The 20,911-nt window shown below is 31.8% G+C and overlaps 1 protein-coding gene and 1 long non-coding RNA gene across 2 annotated transcripts; one reads left to right on the plus strand and one right to left on the minus strand.

The window, feature by feature from the left end:
* The first annotated feature begins 9,750 nt into the window (after positions 1-9,750).
* LOC134727011 (metallothionein 10-IV-like) lies at positions 9,751-12,202 on the plus strand. The gene is made up of 3 exons (XM_063591401.1): positions 9,751-9,971; positions 10,828-10,923; positions 12,059-12,202. The coding sequence occupies exons 1-3, from the start codon at positions 9,944-9,946 to the stop codon at positions 12,124-12,126; spliced, it is 192 nt and encodes a 63-aa protein (XP_063447471.1). The 5' UTR covers positions 9,751-9,943; the 3' UTR covers positions 12,127-12,202.
* Positions 12,203-16,503: 4,301 nt separating this feature from the next.
* LOC134708495 (uncharacterized) lies at positions 16,504-20,670 on the minus strand. Its single transcript, XR_010105849.1, has 3 exons — positions 20,449-20,670; positions 17,480-17,567; positions 16,504-16,793 (listed from the first exon to the last, which is right to left on the minus strand). It is a non-coding gene; the product is annotated as an uncharacterized LOC134708495 (long non-coding RNA).
* Between the last annotated feature and the right edge of the window lie 241 nt (positions 20,671-20,911).

Genomic DNA, 20,911 nt, shown 5'->3' on the forward strand with positions numbered 1-20,911 from the left:
GCGATAAGTGAACACAACAGGGGTCAAGTTTAGTAGATAAACTGCTTCGACTGACGAAACTCCTGTATTATTTCGTATATTTTTGGAATTCCACGCAAAACATATTTTAATATGTGTAGTTGTCGTTTCCTCCAATTGTTTTTGTGCATAACAAATTAGAATGAATACAAGTCTTCATTTCCATTTTTAATTTGTATGACGAATGTCATGTTTTTTTCTAATCTGTTTAAATTAAAAAATGGGCAATCTTATAAATATTAAAATGAAAATCAATACACTGTTATTGTCTATCTGTGTATTCACGGCAAAGGTACTTAGTGACTGTATGACCGGATGAAAAGCATATAGAACATTTTAAACTTGAATATCAATAATTTTTAAGAAGTGTAAAAAACAGAATATTTAAGAAATACATGTTCATTGCAATCATACCACACCTTCTTTTTCATATGTAACTACAGATTAAGCAATTATTGTCCATTGTTAAGATAATCTGATAAAACTGTCATTGACACGTAGATACGAAGTCCTTTATCGGATTAGTAGAAATATACATGTTTAACCAAAAGATAATTGTTAGGTAATATTTGAGCTAATAATCAACAATCAAAAGATGTAATTATAATTAAAGTCAGAAAGATGATAGTCCAAATAATTAACATGCTTTTCATCCAGTCAAAACTGCTCCATTTGTTTAGGCCATCCCCCGTTTTTAATCTTCTTTTACATTTCTGTTTGACGTTTTGTTTTAGATATTATAACAGGAATATTATATAAACGAAGTGTATACATTTTACAATCAATTTCTTTTGCATTATGCACAGCAGTCACTCATAAAAAATAATTGTATTTTAAGAATTAAGAAGCAACCAAACCAATGATTGTAATAAGAAGTAGGTTGGAAACATAGTCTGTTTACTGATCTTTTCCCTCAGACATTCAACGGAAGGACAACATCTGTAATGTAACATGGTCTGCTTACTGATCTTTTCCCTTAGACTTTCAACAGAAAAACAACATACCTGTATGTGAGAGCTGATTCTAGGTCTTTACATGTTAGGGGGCAGCTGTTAACAATGCCTAGGATGGTGCATGGCATTGCTGTCAATGCAAAGGCAAGCCGGGCATTGTTGTCGATGTAAAGGCAGGGCGGAAACGACTAACACCAATAATTTAAAAATTAAAACTTTAAATAAGATAAATAAAAAAAAAAACCACCAAAAAGTAGAAACAACAGTTAAAAAACCCCCAAATATTTTCAATTATTTCCCTCAGGCAATAGATAACAATAAATATTTAGAACTACATTTAGGAAAACTTTTAATTATCTTTATTTTAGTTTAACTTGTGTTAAAACATTTTACATTAAATCTAAATAATTTTAAATCATGACTTGCCTATAATTTCAAAATTCAAACTTTGAGCAGGATTTCTACTTATATATGCATAATGGTTTAATTTTCAAATTGTTATTTGGATGGAGAGTTGTCTCATTGGCACTCACACCACATCTTCCTATATCTAAAACAACATGGCGGAGTGAGTAGGTCGGTATGCAAGAGCTCCCGCAAAATTTCGACTGTATTGATTGAAAAACATGAATTTGAAACGAATTTTGTTTTCGAAAGTGATATATACTGAACATTTAATATGCATCTTGATCTAAATGGGGCAAAAGAGAACAAGGAGCACTGGTAGCCAAACAGGTTTTACACCTCCAAACAAAACAAAATCAAATATGGCGTCGCCCTTTCAACAACAACAACAAAGTTTTTCTCAAGTACTGAACCAAGCTCATGACACTCTGCATACTAGCACACCTCATAATTTATCTAACAGAAGTGTGCCCATTCCACCACAATATCAACATAATCCTATGAACCAGACGTTTGAATGTACAAGTATACCAACAGACAGTCACATTACATATCCTGCATATCACAATCCACAACCTCCGTTTGCATCCCAACCATTTTCTGTCTCAAGTGATAGTGTACGTACCCATATAACTATGGAAATGTTGTTCTCGTCAATAAATGTGATGAACCAAAGATTTGAAAGGTTTGATTTGGAATTTACTAACCGCTTCTCTCAACTTGACAAAAAATTAGATGACCGTTTCGGAGCAATAGATCAAAATTTAACAGGGATGAGGCAAGAGATAGATGAAATTAAGGAGACACAGAAAATGCATGATGACATTTTAAAAACTGAAGAAAAACATCATCACGAAATTTCTGATAGAATGCGAGTGGTAGAAAACTATACACAAGATATAGAAGTTGATTCAAACAATGTCAGGGAAGATTTCTTAAAACTTCAGAGTCACTCTATGAAGTACAACCTCATTTTTGGCGGAATTCAACAGACCCTTGATGATGATCACGAAGACACAGAAGCAGTGATTAAAAACTTTATAGAAAAAGAACTGGAAATCCCAAATGCAGATGCTATTCAATTTCAAAACGTGCACAGACTAAGAAAACGTCGTGATGGAAAACCTCGCAATATTATCGCTAGATTTACAAATTACCGTGACCACGAACGTGTACGTAAATCTGTGCCCAATAAACTTAAAACTAAACCACAATTCTCAGTGAACCAACAGTATCCAACCGAAATTAGCAATCGCCGTAAAGCGTTGATCCCTAAACTTAAAGAACTCCAGCGCCGAGGTACAAAAGCTTCCTTAATTTACGACCAAATAATGGTAGACGGACAACCTTACAATCCATCCCGTGACGAGCCTCCTAACCCAATACACAACGGTAGAGGAAATTACAGTTAGGACAACACATCAGACAATCATGGACCTTTAAATTGGACAGTTGACAACTTAAAATTTACCTATCTTAACGTTTGTGGTATTAATTCTAAATTGTTGAATCCAGATTTTGCTACATTAATAAAGAGTTATGACATTCTTATATTTACTGAAACTAAAACTGATGATTTAGATGACTTGAAATTACCACACGATTATACTTTTTATGCAAAACATAGAAAAAAATGTAAAAAGAAATCAGGTGGTATTGTTGTTGTTTATAGAAAACACCTGTCGAAATTTTTAAATTTTATAAATTCTGAATCTGAATTTGTTCAGTGGGTAGAAATTTCAAAGAATATATCAAACCTGCGAGAAAACATTTTGCTAGGTTGTATTTATATACCCCCCGAAAATACACGATATACTTCTGAAGAGTCGTTTTTGGAAATTGAAGATGAATTAATTAAATACTCAACTGATACAAAAAATATTGTATTAATTGGTGATTTTAACGCCAGAACTTCTACTGTCTCAGATTACATTATTCCTGACGAAAACTTATTAGAAATTTTAGATGTCAATGATTTTTATGATAATGATGATAATATTTTTTCATACCTTCATCTTATAGATAAAGATATCCCTCTTGAGAGGTGTAGTAAAGATCGTGGTAGAGTAAATAAATATGGTAATATGTTAATAGAACTTTGTAAAAGAAGTGGTATTTATATTTGTAATGGCAGATTATTTGCTGATAAACATATTGGTTGTACAACTTGTAAAGATGCAAGTTTAGTAGATTATTTAATTATGTCTCCATGTATGTTTGATATAACATCAGATTTCGGTATTGTTGATTTTAATCCTATGTTTTCTGATGTTCACAATAGATTAAATTTTTCATTTTCGTTTCCCTCGAGCAATTCATTAAACAATTCGCATAATCATACAATAAACAGTAATACTTACATCAGGTGGGACAGTACAAAAACAGACGATTTCACTCAGGTGTTGACAAACGATACAGGTAGCTCATTACAACAGTTAAATGATATTTTGAGTAGTATTGAAATTGACACAGCCACCAGTGAAAGTGTTAACGGTCTAGTTAATGACCTAGGTCGTGTACTTTTAGACACGGCTGAGACTGTATTTGGTAAATCAAAAAAGAAACTACACAACCCCGACCATGAAAACAAACCATGGTTCAATAAAGAATGTGGAATCAAACGAGATGCATTTCATAAAAGCAAGAGTACATACAATAAAGCAAAATCAGATGCAAACAAAACCGTATTAAATCACACAGCTCGAGAATATAAAAAAATTCTACAAGTTAATTATCACAAATATAAAGACAAATGTTCAAATGAGCTGAGAACATTGTCAAAGCATGACACAAAAGGATTTTGGAAAACACTAAAAAAAATGTCTTACACTAAAAAAGAATCTCCACCAATAGATATAAATACATTTTACGATTATTTTAAGGATTTAAACGCGGGTGAAGAAGAAGATATACATGCACCCGATCTTGACATTAATCAGATATCTAGTAACCCCATTTATGATGAAATATTGAATGGAAGTATTACTGAACTGGAAGTCTTGGAAGCCATGAAAAATTTAAAAAATAACAAGGCACCTGGTTCTGATAAAATACTTAATGAATTTTTGAAAAATTCACCACCTGTTTTTATGTCACTGTATTGTAAATTATTTAATATTGTATTAGATACTGGAATTATTCCAGACTCTTGGACAAATGGCATTATTAAACCTGTGTTCAAAAATAAAGGCAATCCTACAGATCCTGATAATTTTAGAGCTATTACTCTTATCAGCTGTTTGGGAAAATTATTCACTTCTATTATTAATACTAGACTAAATTTTTTTGCGAATGAAATTGCGCTTATATCAGAAAATCAAGCTGGTTTTAGGAAAGGATATGCAACAACAGATAATATTTTTGTGTTACATGCACTTGTAGAATTATATTTTTCTTTTGGAAAAAAACTTTTTTGTACATTTATTGACTTTAGAAAAGCTTTTGACACTGTTTTAAGAACTGGATTATGGCAAAAACTACACCTTAGTGAAATCAAGGGGAAATGTTTCAAAGTTATCTTTAATATGTATCAAGGTATTAAATCTTGTGTTCAATATAATGGTGAACAATCAGAATTTTTTCCATGTCTGATTGGTGTTAGGCAAGGGGAAAACTTGTCTCCTTTTTTATTTTCTATTTTCTTGAACGATTTGGAACAATATTTTAGAAATTTAGATGGTATTCCTTTAGAACTTTTAAAGGAAAAATTTGAAAACGAACTTCATATATTTTTTGAATTGTTCGTAATTCTGTATGCTGATGATACAGTAATCTTTTCAGAAACTAAAGAAGGCTTGCAACATTCCTTGGATATTTTCCAGTTGTACTGTGAAAATTGGAAACTGAAGGTGAATGTTAAGAAAACCAAAGTTATGGTATTTAGCAAGAGGAAAACTAAACAAAATCTGAAATTTACACTGCAGAATGATTTACTTGAAATTGTTGATACATATTCGTATTTGGGTGTCATTTTCAAATATAATGGTACATTTTTTGATACCAAGAAGAAACTTGTAGATCAAGCCCAAAAGGCACTGTTTTATATTTACAAAATTATACGGAATGAATCTTTACCAATTGATCTACAATTTAAACTCTTTGATTCTATGATAGAACCTATCTTACTGTATGGTTCTGAAGTTTGGGGCTTTGAAAACCTGAAAATTATCGAAAAAACTCACTTGAAATTCTGCAAAAGGGCGCTGAAAGTTAGAAACACTACGCCTAATTTTATGGTGTACGGAGAATTGGGTAGATTTCCTCTTGAAATAAAGGTGAAAATTAGAATGATTATATATTGGTGTAAAATTGTAAATAATGAATCAAAACTATGCAGTTTATTGTATAGACTGATGCTTGGTTTAAGGCCTAAATCTAAATACAACTTTAAATGGGTAAATTGTATAGAAGCAATATTAAACGATACTGGCATTGGATATATTTTTGCCAATCAAACAGGCTACTGTGATAAAATGTACTTAAAACAGATACTTTGTGATCAATTTGTACAACAGTGGTTTAGTAATATTGAAAATTCATCACGAGGTCAATTCTACTCAATATTTAAAAAAGATTTTACTTTAGAAACATATCTGCTAAAACTTCCCGAATATTGCAGGCTTTGGATCACACACTTTAGGTGTTCAAATCTGCGTCTGCCTATAGAAACAGGCAGATGGCAAAATATCCCGAGGCATGATAGAATATGTACTTTGTGTAAGAGTAATATTGGTGATGAATTTCATTTGCTATTTAAGTGTACTTATCAAAATATTGTTGTATTAAGGGAAAAGTTTCTGCCAAGCTATTACACAGTGAACCCTAATTATAAAAAAATGGAAGGTCTTCTTTCAATATGTAATGTACAACTGTATAAACGTCTTTCTGTATTTATCAAAAACATTGCAAATATGTTCTGAAAATGTTAAAAAACACATGTTGTATGTTATTGTTATATCTTTATACTATGTCATTGATACCACATAATTACTTCGTCATGTTTATATAATGCTATTATGTATGACCTCATGTTACACATGTATCTGTGTCTGAGTGTTCAAATAAAATCTTGAATCTATTCATTTATTTAATAGTATGCACACATCACTTTCTTTGCCAAATTACCAAATACGGTTATTGTCCGAAATAAGCCGGTCAAAATGTTGTATAAGTGACCTCTCTATTATTAATGTTTGTTGATATTTGCACACGGATTTTCACTCGAACATCACAACAAAAATATTTAATAGAGAGGTCACTTTGACATTTGTGACAATAAATAATATCTATGTTCTTCTTCGCTATACTCATACGAACATAATGATTGTCTTAATTATACGTAAATAAAACAAAAAGCAATGTGGGACGAGAAATTGTACTGATCAGTTTAATATGATAAATTGTGACAACCCTCACGGTTCTGACATGTAAATCATGGTCTCCGGATCTCCGAATATTGGTAGGAAATCTACAAATTATGAAATTGTTCAAAGAGATAACTCTGTCAAATAAATAAAATATCATGAATGCAAAATATACGTGTCGATCTGATCGGTGAAGAGAAAAGGCGCGAAATCTAGATATATATTCGTGTATATGTGTGTGAAAACCGAATTACCGAGTCTAAGCGTATGAATTAAAATTACCGGATAACTGTTTGTATTCAGTACATAGGCGGATCCAGGAGGGCGCCTAGGGGGCCGGCCCCCCTTTCGATGGAAAAATTTTGTTGATTATATTGGGAATCATTGAAGCATGACTGGAGCGCCCTGGTCAGTCAGCGGGCCCCTCCTTGTGAAAAGTTCTGGATCCGCCACTTGCACGGTATACATACATAAACAAAATCATTACCTTTCTTATTAACATAAAATTTAAATAATAATCTAAGAAATAATTCGTGGGGGCTTGAATATATCGTGATTTTACCATGCACGGGTTGTCCCTTTATGACACATATTTTACCCTGAGCGATAATGACACTTATAATTTAAAAATTCAAACTTAAATTTAATACTGAAATAAATAAAAACAAAAAGAATACAAAAAGTAGCACAGTAAATCAAATATGTTTTATTATTATTTCCTTATACATAGATAACAATTATAAATATTTTGATAAAATTTCATTTACCAAAACTTTTAATTATCCTTATTTTAGTTTAACTTGTTTAAAAATATTTTACATTATATCTTAATAATTTAAAATCATGACAATTTATATGCATTAATTTATTTGATAGTAAGAACACATCACTTGGTCAAATTACCAAATATGGTTATTGTCCGAAATATTGTCAAAATGTTGTATATATAAGTGACCTCTCTTATAAATATTTGTTGATTTTGCACACGGATTTTCACACGAACATACCAACAAAAATATTTATGACATCAGGTCACTTCGACAGTGGCGACAATAAATTAAATGACCGGATAACTGTTTGCATTAACCCACGGTATACATGATACATGAATGATAAACATTTGACCTTAACACGTAAACAATCCTTTCAAAACGATATGTTGGTACAAGCCTAGGTAATCATATAATAGTCCAATGGCTATTATTATCTATCATGGTACACGCGTCAATAAAATAGGTAAACGGAAAAAAAGTCACAGGAAAAAAAAATCACGGAAAGAAAAAGTCACAATATCCCTAGGAAAAAAAGTCACAGGAAAAAAAGGTCACGGAAAAAAAGTCACAGGAAAAAAGTCACAAGAAAAAAAGTCACAGAAAAAAAGTCACAAAATATTTAAGAAAAAATAATTATCAGAAGTCACTATGTACATGTATGCAATAATTAAACATTTAACTGCATGGTGTTTTTTTAATGCATAGAAAAAACTGAGTCATAATATACTTGTACCAGATTACTTATCATAATGGTAAATTTTTAATTTTTAAAAATGATAAAGGAAATATATATAAATTAATAAAAGCGCATGTTCTTTTTTTCAAAATGCACTTTTGAACAAACAGGGAAAGCTGATTGTTTCCTTTTATATAATATTGAGCATACCTTGTATTTCATTGTCCTTCCTATGAAGACAGGAAGTGAAAGCTTCACAAAAGGGGGAATGCGCCACAAGAAGCCACACGTCAATATCAACAGTCCCAAATTAAATACTAAAGCTATAATTATTAATGGCAATAAGTTATTTGTTTAGCACTAAATTGAAGGATACTTCTCTTCAAAATCAAAATTACTTCTAACTTGAATTCAAATTGAATGAAAGTGTTGCTGTTGAACTCACGTTTCTTTCACAAGAGATATAAAACAAAAACAATTACAACAAATCCACTAGAAACTCCACAAAAACATAAAAAAACCAAAACCATTAACTTTCTTTTTAACAAAAAAAATAATAAATGTAACGTCATCTAGTAAATAAATACATGAAGCATTTCAGAATTTATATCGAATTTCATTATCTGACACAATATAATACCTTCCATAGTATTTTCATGATAAACAGATGGAGGGATGCTTTTGTTTATATTTCGTTCGACGAAATCAACCGTGTCGTAACACGTGTCCCCTTGATGTTTCAATTTCAACAAACCTATTCAACTAAATTGTACAAATTGCAATGTAAAGCCGAGTTTCGCATTTCTTTACCTATATCCGTACCGTTATTCAAACAAGTAAAACCACTTTTATTGTCCATCATTAATTTTTCAATTCACGGCATAGCTACATGTACTTGGGGACATTGAGGCCGGGCCATTTCTTTTTCAGTCCTCCCCCTTTTTCAAAATATTTCTTTTATAATTTGAATACTTTTTTTGCGTTTGTGTGTGTGTGATATTTTAACAAATATACTAGAAATAACGTGTTACTGTATACTATATAAAAAAAAAATGTATGTTCAACTATATGTCCCCATTCAAATGCATTGGTCGTCCATAAAAAGGGGGAGTTCTAACCCGCGGAACCCTCCAATGTTTCACTTACACAATTAATATGCCCTGACCGAGCAACCATTTGATTTTCGAAAGGGGGGGGCTATGTTTTTTTTTCTGTACAAACGTTTTTTTCGCCTTCGGCGAAGAACAATCTATTTTTTTCACGATACGTCGAAAACATTTTTTTTCGATCAATTTTAGCATTACATATAGTGGCAGCTGAGGATGAAACTAACTTTTTTTTTCTCAGGGTCAAAAACAAATTATTTTTTCCCCTAAAACTGGAAACAAACTTTTTTTCCAAAAAAAAACATAGCCCCCTCCCAGAAAAGCAAATGGTTGCTGCCTAAACCAAGAGATGACAACACCAGTAGGGATGATGATGTTATGACGAAAATCATCATGTCGGAGCGCAAATTTGCACACGATCAGATTTGTTCACACGATCGCATTTTCAGGGAGATGCTATGACGCAACAAATTATGGCGAACCTCATATTTGCACACGATCGGATTTTCACACGATCGAATTTTCACACGAACATATCAACAAACACATGTTTTGCACACGGATCACATCATATATATCAGAAAGCGCCAATTAATATTATTTAAACTTATTAGAATACTACGACTACTGAGACCACTACGAATTAAAAATGCCTGCACCTTGTAACTGTATCGAAAGTAAGTACATGTTTTAATGTATACTTTATGGTGATTTTAGTTTATATGTTTCATTTAACGATTTTACTATACTTAGTGTTCGTTTTCTTGTGAGATAATATTAACATGATAAATACGAGAAGTTGAAATCAATGTTCACGTTTAAACTTTACAACGAGATTCACTATACAATCGCTCTCCCATTTTTTTCAAATCATTGCTTGTTATTTTGAACTTTAAACTTTTAACTGTGTGTATTATCTACACCATTGTATCCATTATGTAATGCTACATGACAGCTTGTACTTTAGAAGAGGACCTGCTAAAAGTTTTACTCTATCTCAAACACAAGCAGAATGTCAAATTACACTTTACTGGTGTATAATATTAAATGTTTAAATTACTATTATTGATTTAGATAATTATGAAATCTTTTCTGAACATAATTATATTACTTCTATTCCCTAAATTTTATTTATAACGAGGTAGTGTCTATTCATAGCTCAATGATGTTCATTTTGACAACTAATCAAGTTGATTTAATTAATAGTTAAATCTCCATTGAACATTATATTTTATCTACATCGATGCAATATTATGATACATAGCTCAACGAGTATGTTCTTTTTGACATGTAACTAGAATGAAACGAATAATTATGCTTAAAAAATGATTCATACCGACGATGGGAAATACTGTGAATTATGACGGAACCCCAAATAACAGAAGAACAATAATTACTTGCATGGTCTATGTAGCTGATATCGTTTATCGTTTATAATAACAAAACTCTAAATTGGTTTTATAAAATAGTGATGTTTTCATGATTATTAAAAATATCAAAATATATTGTATTTATATATTTTTTTATTTTTAGCAAAAGTGTGTATCTGTGAAACTGGCTGCAGCGGTGACGGTTGTCGTTGTGGTGAATGTAAATGTTCCGGTTGTAAAGTAGCTTGCACGTGTTCAGGTATGTTTGCCTTCATTTTATTCTAGACGCACATAGTTTAATTTTAGATTGGAAGACCAATAAGATAATAGTAAAATAACGAACAATTTAAACTATTAAATTATTATCATTGTTATTTATATTAAGTGTTTATAACAGTGCATCACATGATATAAAAATTGCCATTAGCGCTTTCAAACATAGATCGTCATATTACATTGTATATATTCATTTTTTTGTATCAACTGTAAAATATGAAAGCCCATGTTATAAAATCCTAAAAAAAAACCACAAGTATTATGAAATATTTCACATAAAACTATGCGTTAAAATTTACCGATATAAACAATTAACATTTATATGAATTGGGCATAACAAACCCCTTAAGTATTAAATGTAGATTGCTTTTTATGTGGGCGAGTGATTTAAGGAATGGATGAAATTGTTTCTTAAGATTTAAATTTTATAAATTGACCTGAACTATTTTCACAACAAAACTTGTGAATCTACAGGCCCGAAGCTGAATGTTACGATTCGTTTTACCAAGATTCTAAATTAATTGGCTGTAGATATGATTTTTACAGGCCTACACCATTTTAACCAAGGGATAGGGGATGTGGCTGCAGTGTAATGCGAAAATACATTTTATCCGTTCAAGTTAAATTATACTGCAGATAGAACACTAGTAGTCGTTACCTACTGAATACACTGAGTATCGGAAAGATTTTTCGTACAATGTGGAGTTTGTAAGACGTCATTCTCAATGACTATTCTTCACACTTTGGTGTTCGTTAAATAAGGAATTAGATGTACGTTTTAATTTGTTGTGTGTGTAAAAATCTACACAACTCTGTTCTACAGTTTCAAATCAATATTAGGGCAATGTCAGAAATTATCTTTTTTGCATTCAGCACAAAACTCGAAGTTTCTAATAAAAAAACTTTGATATTTTTCTCGCAATGATATATATATATATATACAACTCGTCTAAACATCAAACCAACAATCTGTTGTAGGGTTGTCACTGACTCAGACGTACTTATATATATATATATATATATAGGAATAGACCAGAATCCCCCCTGTTGTTGAAGTGTCAATTAAATAATTAAATAGAGTAAAACTGTCGTATTAATGAAAACTGTCTTACTTTCAGGAGGCTGTGCGTGTGAAGGAGGATGTACTTCAAATTGTAAATGTGAACCTGGCTGTTCCTGCAAGTGAATCAAAAAGACAATATACTCGAACTTATTCCATTCATCAAATCATCCATTATGTATTAAAATTTCATGTCCAACTACTTCCTAGCTTATTGATCAGTAATCTAAGCCAGAGTTATTCCGCTTAGAGTATTGTGCTGCTCTTTTCCTTGAATGTGACCTGCCAAATTTTATATATTATTAAATCTGTACCAACATGACCAAAACGACTGGTGTCAGATGTAGAGCACTTTAAAAATTACCTGGTAGTTGGGTTAAAGTTGCTGATGATTTGTCTTTCGTTGTGCTATGGCGTTGTCAATACTAAATAGAAGATGTGGTATGTTTGCCAATGAGACTAACCTCCACAAGAGACCAAAGTGGCACCGACATTAACAACTATAGGTCACCGTACGGCCTTAAAAAAATGTATAATCAGATATTAAAGGCCCAAAATAATGACAATGCAAAACAATTCAAACGAGAAAATCAACGGCCTAACTTATGTACAAAAAAAGAACGAAAAACAACGCTTAAACAAACAACAAATGATTTACAGGCCCCTGACTTGAGACGGGCACATGTATAGAAAATGTGGCGGGGTTAAACATGTCAGTTTGTTGTCGACTTACTATATTGTATATCCCGTTGCCAGTTGGTATCTCCCGTCTTTCATTTGTTGCATTTGTTAATCGCCAATGGCACTTTTCTTTTTTTGTGGTAAATGTTGGATATTCACTACAATTTATTTTGTTTGATATTGTGATATTCGAATACAGTATACAGTATAGATTGCTAGAGGTTATAGTTAGGTTATTTAATTCTAAACATCTACAAAATATTTAAAGCAGTGATCAAAATTCACATTAAACAATGAAAAGAACCAATTTCATCTACTTGCAAAAAGACATATTACATTAAATTACAACATGTTCATCAAATATCCGAACTGCCTACATGTATATAGTATCTTGAAGAGGTACATTCCCCGAATGTATGGTTTTATTGGTTTTATCCCCGAATACCTGTTGTATACATTTGATCATTGGTCAAACCAAAGGCTGTATAATTGTTATAAGCAGCTATTAGCAGGCACGCAGTTTTAAAAAGTAGGAATACTGTGTCTTAATATGATATATTAGGGTTCGTATGATGCTATGATGTCGTCGTCGTCAGAAGACTCATTTGGTTTCCAGACTTTTACCAGAATGTTCAATACAACCATCGAAGTGTAATATGGTACAACAAAAGAAAGGACGGGATTGATTTTGGGGGCAAAGTATCAACTGTTATAGTTTGCTGTTAAGGAAATTGGGGCCAAAAACAAGAATTTGTATAGTTTCCGTAGTACAATACATACAACTTGTGTATAATTGTATGGATCTATCTGACTTTGTACCACAAGGTTCCATACCAGAAAGGGTAGGCTGGGATTGAGTTTTGGGATAATTACTCCAAAAGGGGGTCAACAATATTGGAGGGATTTTCCTCCAATTTATTTATAGAGGTTTTAAAATCTGTGACCAACTTCTTTTGGTGTCAGAAAGTATATTATATCCAAAATTTGATAAAAATCAAAATTCAGACAGTTTCAAGCCTATAATATTGTTTCTTAATTTGTACCAACTATTCAGGGTTCGACTTCTGTGGTCGTATAGGCTGCGCTCAGCGGGGCATTTTATTTTTTTTGCTTTAGTCAATTGTGCACCGAGGGTCTATGGAAGCTTCGTTCGTCGCTACTAAAAAATATTTAGGGTGTCCTTGTTCAAGTTGCACTGGTGGTAAGCGAATGGTCGTAAAGTTACGACCACCCTTAGATGGGAGACAACTCTAGAGATAAGTTTTTCTTTTCCGATTTTCGTGCACTAAAAGGTTCATTTGAACCAAACCGCTGGTTTCGTACACATTATTCGGCAGTCCGGTGATATTAAAACCAAATTTGATGCATTAAAACATTCCAATTTTCGTAAAATAGTCATTCAAAAATTCAAGCATGATGGTCGTAACTTCAATTATAGTATTTTGAATGATGGTCGTAACCGACACAAGATGGTAATTGCAGTTACGATTATCTCTTTAATACCTAGTGATTATGAACATTCATTACTATACAAATAAAGTTTCAATTCTAAGTTTACTAATCGATCCATGGTGGTCATTGATATAGTATACAAACCTTCTCTATTTAATAAACTCTGTTACCGGGGGGTCCGCTGTGGATAGTAAACTTGAAAAAACATTATACACGTAGTATACATGTATACTCAAATATACAGAAAAACACAAACCGTAAGTCTAATCTGACTTAAATTTCGTCCAATGACGGGACAATATCCGGATGCCTTTTTTCTCCCAAAATAACTCAATCTGAATAATCATATGAAGGGATGACAAATGCGACTATGCACTGTACAATGTACCTATAGGACACAGAGGCGTGTTGATTAATTCATTGTGGAAAGAAGAGAAGCGACACACAAATTGAGGTCTTATCGTTTAAAAGTATAGAAGATGTCCTACTAAAAGACAACCATTTTTTTTTTATCTCAACTGTATGCTGCGGCAGTGCCTGTTACTATCGATATAATCCGTTTAGGACTGCGTAACACACCACTTCTTAGCTTTAATAATGGTGTTATGCACAAGTACATGTAGCACACAACAAAATACATGTATTCAAACTACTGTTATTGCAAAATCACTTCAATAAGAGCAAAGTAAAACACATAAGATGAGTGAAAAGATATTTAAAAAAATCAAAAATGTTTTTTTAAAAACAATAAAAAAATTAAAAATCAAACAAAAACATATAGAAAAAAATTGTTTTAAGTGCTTCAATCAGTAACCTTAATTATATTTTTACGTTAGTTTTCAAATTCATCAACCTATTTAAACATTTAACTATAAACCATAAGTCGCAACTACTATCTTTGTACCGAAAAGTGATTATTGGCCATACATAAAACTATTATATATAGCATGCATGTCTGTTCTGGTATGAACTTATTACATTCCTACTATCAAATGCCATAGTGACATTTTTATACATGCCAAGAAATCTTAGCTAAAAATTCCGGTGGACCTCCTACGGCACCCATCAGTAGATACAGATTTAATTATTCAACAAATTAATTTATGACCTTTATGTACGTCTCGCTAAGAACACGACCATATACCAAATGGTCGATATTAATCATCCATGTAATTTGCTCTTTGGGATATAACAGTCTCCGGGACAAGTTTGCAATTCCGCTGAGTGCAAAAGTTGTCACCTTAATTTTTAGAGTTAAGTCAAAACAAAGTTGATAACTTGGTTGGTATTGGTTCCCTGATATTTGTCCTAAAAAATTTTGGCTCTAGCACCACTGTTGAAAAAGTTATGCCCCTTTTTTCAACAATTTCCTCAGAGGAAAAGTACTTTTCCTCAAGGGAAATCAAATTTCCCTGAAGGAAAAAGATTTTTCCTCAAGGGAAATTGTTTTTTCCTCAAGGGAAAAAGATTTCCCTTAGGGAATTTGCTGCATAATTATTTCCTTTGAGGAAATTCTATTTCCTTAAAGGAAATTCTTTTTCCTTAGAGGAAATTCTTTTTCCTTAGAGGAAATTCTTTTTCCTTTGAGGAAATTTGCAGCTTCAAATTTTCCTTTGAGGAAATACTTTTTCCTGTGAGGAAATTTGTAGCTTCACATTTTCCTTTGAGGAAATACTTTTTCCTGTGAGGAAATTTTTGACAAACACTTTTCCTTGGAGGAAAATTCAAGACAACAAATTTCCTCTGAGGAAATCATTGTTCTTCAAATTTCCTCTAAGGAAATTTCTGAACATCAAATTTCCCTTAAGTAAATGTTTTTCCTTATTTTTACTTGTTAAACATTTCTTCATTACACCATGTATACAAACAGTATGAATATAATTATTAAAAGACTGTAGAATTGATGCAAATGATATTTAAAAATTTAATAATAAATGTTTGACTCAAAATTTTAATGACATTGAAAATAATACAGTCTGACTGTTTAGATCTAGGTATTGTTTATACTTTTTATATAAATTTAACTTTGATTTATAATTTTTTTGGAGCAAATGCTTCTGTTTTCTTTGTAATTGTTTCAATGCGATACAATAATAAGCAACCAATTTGAATGTCATTATATCATTTGTGGTGTTCTAAAAATTTTTTTTATATATTTGCAGATTAAATAATAAAATAAACACTTTTCGTGTTATTTTAAATTAGAATTTCTTCTGTTTCAGCTTGTGTACAGTTATTCAATCCACTATGTAAGAATTCAGTGAATACATTATTCCATTCACTAAACAATTCCCTTCAATTCTAAGAGAAATCATTTTTGTAAATTGTTCTTCAATGATCTTCTTCTGTATATTTGATATGAAGGAGCGATGTAAATGAGTGGATAAAACTGGTGTTCCTTTTTTGTTCTGCATTCTCCTTTGTTTTGATTAAGATATGTTGTTGCTTTTATGCAATAGTGTTTTCGGGTATCTATGATAGAACTCCATTTTGTTTTATATGGTCATTATCACATGTTGAAATTTCCTATTTCTTTTTTGCAGGAAAGCACACATTCCATTTCAAATTAATCCAATTATGCACTATGTAAATAAATTTCAACTTTAAGTTTCCTCTTCAGTAATGACCTATTGATCATGAAAACCGAGATGTCTGATCACCTATAAATACACAAAAAAAGCAAATAAAATGTTATAAATGGAGAGAGAAACAGCAATAAATGTTTTTCATGTGTATCTTTCCTTATCAAAATACATTAAGTAAACTTGAACTCGAGAAAAATAAATAACTGCGATGTAGACTAGAAAGTATAAAATGCAAGATAAAGTATTCACGAAAAATTAGTTGATTTACAGTAGTCAAGTCCATGTTTGCAGGAAATTTACATCATTGGTTGTCTGGTGGAGAGTTGTCTTATTGGTAATCATACCACATCTTATTTTTATATAACCTTGCCATATTCCTATTGTGCCTGTCCAAAGTTCAGAGCCTGTAGCTTTTATCAGTTTAGTCTGACACTAAAATTTAGTGGTTGTTGTTGTTGTTGTTTCATACCGGTCATATTTATTTTTTGTAATTTATTTTGTTATAAACTAGGCAATTAGCATGATTAGTTTTACAGTTTGAATTGTTTCAATGTTTCATCTTTAGGTCTTTTATACTTTGACTATAGTATAGGGTATTGATTTTCTCATTAGTGAAGGTCGTAACAGGCCTACAATTTCTTTCTCAAAGCCATGATAGTTTTCATAATTAATATACCACATCTTTGAATTTTTATAGTAATCATGATACTAGTAATCATCTTTCAAGTTCAATAACTTTTTAAAATTAAAAGGTCCCTTACCATTTAGGTTTAGTTGGCTTCTGCAAATTTTACATTGCCTATCATTTCTGCTGTATATTTTTTCTCTGTAGCTTCTATAGTTCTTGTCCTATACATAAAAGAGTAAAAGTTGAATGACATCTTGCATCAATATTTTTTCTGTTTAATGTACATTTATATGTATATTAATGTGTGTTTAATAAAAATCTAAACCATGAGTGCTTGATAAGCTTCTTGCCCTTATAGCTGGTCTGTAAGCTTTAAATGAATTTTATTGATCGACTAAAAAACTATGAGCACTGCGCAAATAAGACCCCCGCCCTCCAAAAAAAACAAAACATGCACAAACAGTGGTATTCATTGACATAAAACATGTATATAATTTGGCTCAATTTATAGATCTCTCAAGTGACTATAAGTTTAAGGCTGCGATTTTTTTAACAAATACATTTCTAAAACCTTTCAAAGAATTTGAAAATGGACAAATTTTAAATAACTTTGCAACAACTAAAGTTCCTTAACTCTGCATCTTATAAAAAAAAATATACATGATAAATAGGGAATGATACTCCAGCTTGCATATTATTCAAAGTTTTAAAGGAACATAACTGAAGAACGGTTAAAGTTTTACTACAAAAATTTGAAATTGATCTGATTAAAATTGTGATAAAAAGTATTGTTTTAAAGTTTAATAAAATTTGGTTGAGGGAAACTTAAGTTAGAAGGCTGAAACAATTTTTTCCATTTTTAAAGAACATAACTATAGAATTTAGTAAAAGAGACACTACCAAAATTCAAACTTAATCTGTATTTTGTGGTTATAAGCATTGTGTATTGATTTCATAACATTTGGTTGAGACAAACTAAAGTTTAGAAAACAGGAAACCAAAAATTCAGCATATTTTCCCCATTTCTAAAGGGGCATAACTCTGATACTCTAGTACAGTAACACTGACATCACCAAAATTCAAACTTGATCTGAGTATTGTGATAACAAGCTTTTGTAAAAGTTTAATTGAATTTGTTTGAGGCAAACTAAAGTAATGTAAGAGAACAAAAAACAACTTTGGGACAGACAGACAAACGATCAAGTGTTAAACATTATGCCCTCCACTTTGGGTCATAATAATAAAAAGGGTGTTTATGTCAAGATATAAAAACAATTCACCAAAGTTTCATAAAAATTTGTGAAAGCATTCTTGAGACTATCCTAATCCCAAGTCATGATAGTACAATGACATAAATCAGATTTTTTTTTTTAAATTAAAAGGAAAATTATCATGTTTATGTTATACAAAAATAATTCACCAAGTTTCATTAAAATTGCTCAAAGCATTATTAATAGTATATGTATTGGAAAATCCCACCTTTTATGAATAAAATCCCTAACTTTAAATTAAAAATTTAAAATCCCTAAAAATTAAAAAGGACCTTAATTATCATGATTATATGTGACTTGTTATTTAACATAACAAAAAAACCAAAGGCAATGAAAGAGAAACTGACAATGCCAAGGCAAAACATAAGATGCAGAAAAGAAAAACAAAACAAAACAAAACACTAAGCAACACCAAAAAACTAGTGGTGAATTTATGTGCTCAGTCAGTCAGTGAGAGTTGGCAGAAACCGACCTACTATATCTATGCTTAAAAACATAAAATCATATAGTTCTAAACATATTTTGTAAATTTATACTTTATTAACAAGTGAAACTGCAAGCTACTGCTCACTGATGATACCCCCGCCGCAAGTGGATAATATAAATAGTGTAAAAATATGCAAGTGTTCGGTAAACAGGAAGTTGTCGAGTGATGAATCTGAAAATGCATCACACGGTAGCTGACTTATATAAATCCTAAAACCAAATTTAAGAAATCCTTGTATTGTAGTTCCTGAGAAAAATGTGACGAAAAATTTTCAACTTGGCTCAGTATCATGTGTAAAATCATACAAGTGTTCGGTTAACAGGAAGTTGACAAGTGATCAATCTGAAAACGCATCACACGGTATAAATGACTTTGATAAACCCTGAAACCAAATTTCAGAAATCCTTGTATTGTAGTTCCTGCGAAAAATGCGAAGAAAAATATTCATGGGACGGACTGACAGACAGACTGACTGACGGACGAACGGACTGACAGACAGAGGTAAAACAGTATACCCCCCTTTTTTTAAAGCGGGGGTATAAAAGTTGTCATAAATAGCATAGACACCTTTGAGTTTTGAGAACCACATGTGTTAATTGTGTGAGTATAATCATTGATAATCATGCACAAGATTGACTTTTTAAAAAAAAGCCTATATATTGAAATTTTCTGAAAATATTGCATGCATTTATTAATATGACCAATTTCAAGAAATGCACAAAGATGCGAGATGATTTATATAATTGTAATTTCAGGAATTTACAGTAAAGGCTTTTATCCCCACTGCATTTTGCACTTTTTCTTATTCAGGAGCCAGAAGTTATGGCCTTTGTGACCTTTGTATGATTTTTATTTTAGTTTCTTTTTCTTTGTATTGAAAAGTTTAGTATGACGTCCATTATCACTCAACTAGTATACATTTTTGTTTAATGGCAAGCTAAAGCATGCCTCACAGGCACGGATCCAGGGGGCTGAGGGTTGGACATGTTGGAACCCCCCCTTTCTTTACTGGACGATCAATGCATTTGAATGGGGACATGTAGTTTAACACCCCCCCCCCCCCCCCCCCCCCCCAAATTTGTCCTGGGTTAGGAACCCCTTTATACGACTCAGGATCCACCCAAGTCTCATGTTTTGGGAATTTCTCGTTGCAATGAAGACCCATTGGTGACCTATGGCTGTTATCTGCTCTTTGGTCATGTTGTTATCACTTTGATACATTCCCCATAATGGCCCATTTCCATTTCAATTTTCTTTTCAGTTCTATTATAAATATTAGAAACGAGTTTGGCGCGTTTACAAAAATATAATTGTCTGTGCTGACAGGGGAGTATGTGTGCATACCAATATTTAAATTTTCTAGGCCTTCTTTTTGAATATTTTGTGCATTTCTTGGTAAAATACTGTCAGACCTCGAGTGCTGTTGTTTTACAAAAACGGTCAAGTAATGTAGGGGAAAGAAACGAACTAAAAAGAACCAAAATAAGCCACAACTAATGGGGGTCTCATTGGGGGTTCTGTTCACGGATCCCGCTTAGTTACTTTTTATTTTTTTAGATTCCCGCATGATGCCATTACGCTTACACTATATAAGTAAACAATTCTGATATTTTTGTAATTTCCCATGTCCCGCTAAACTTCATTTCGCTTTTTCACGGCACAACAAAAAATACGCCTCGACAATCCCGAGTCCCGCTCAGACCCCCTTATACATACATAATGAATAGTTTACTATGTAGTCAGTAGTCAGGTCAAATACACATGTATATACTTTTAGACGACCTTAGATTCATTTCACAGCGAAAAT

The sequence above is a fragment of the Mytilus trossulus genome, chromosome 1, assembly GCF_036588685.1.
Source record: "Mytilus trossulus isolate FHL-02 chromosome 1, PNRI_Mtr1.1.1.hap1, whole genome shotgun sequence".
Taxonomy (NCBI): Eukaryota; Metazoa; Mollusca; class Bivalvia; order Mytilida; family Mytilidae; genus Mytilus; species Mytilus trossulus.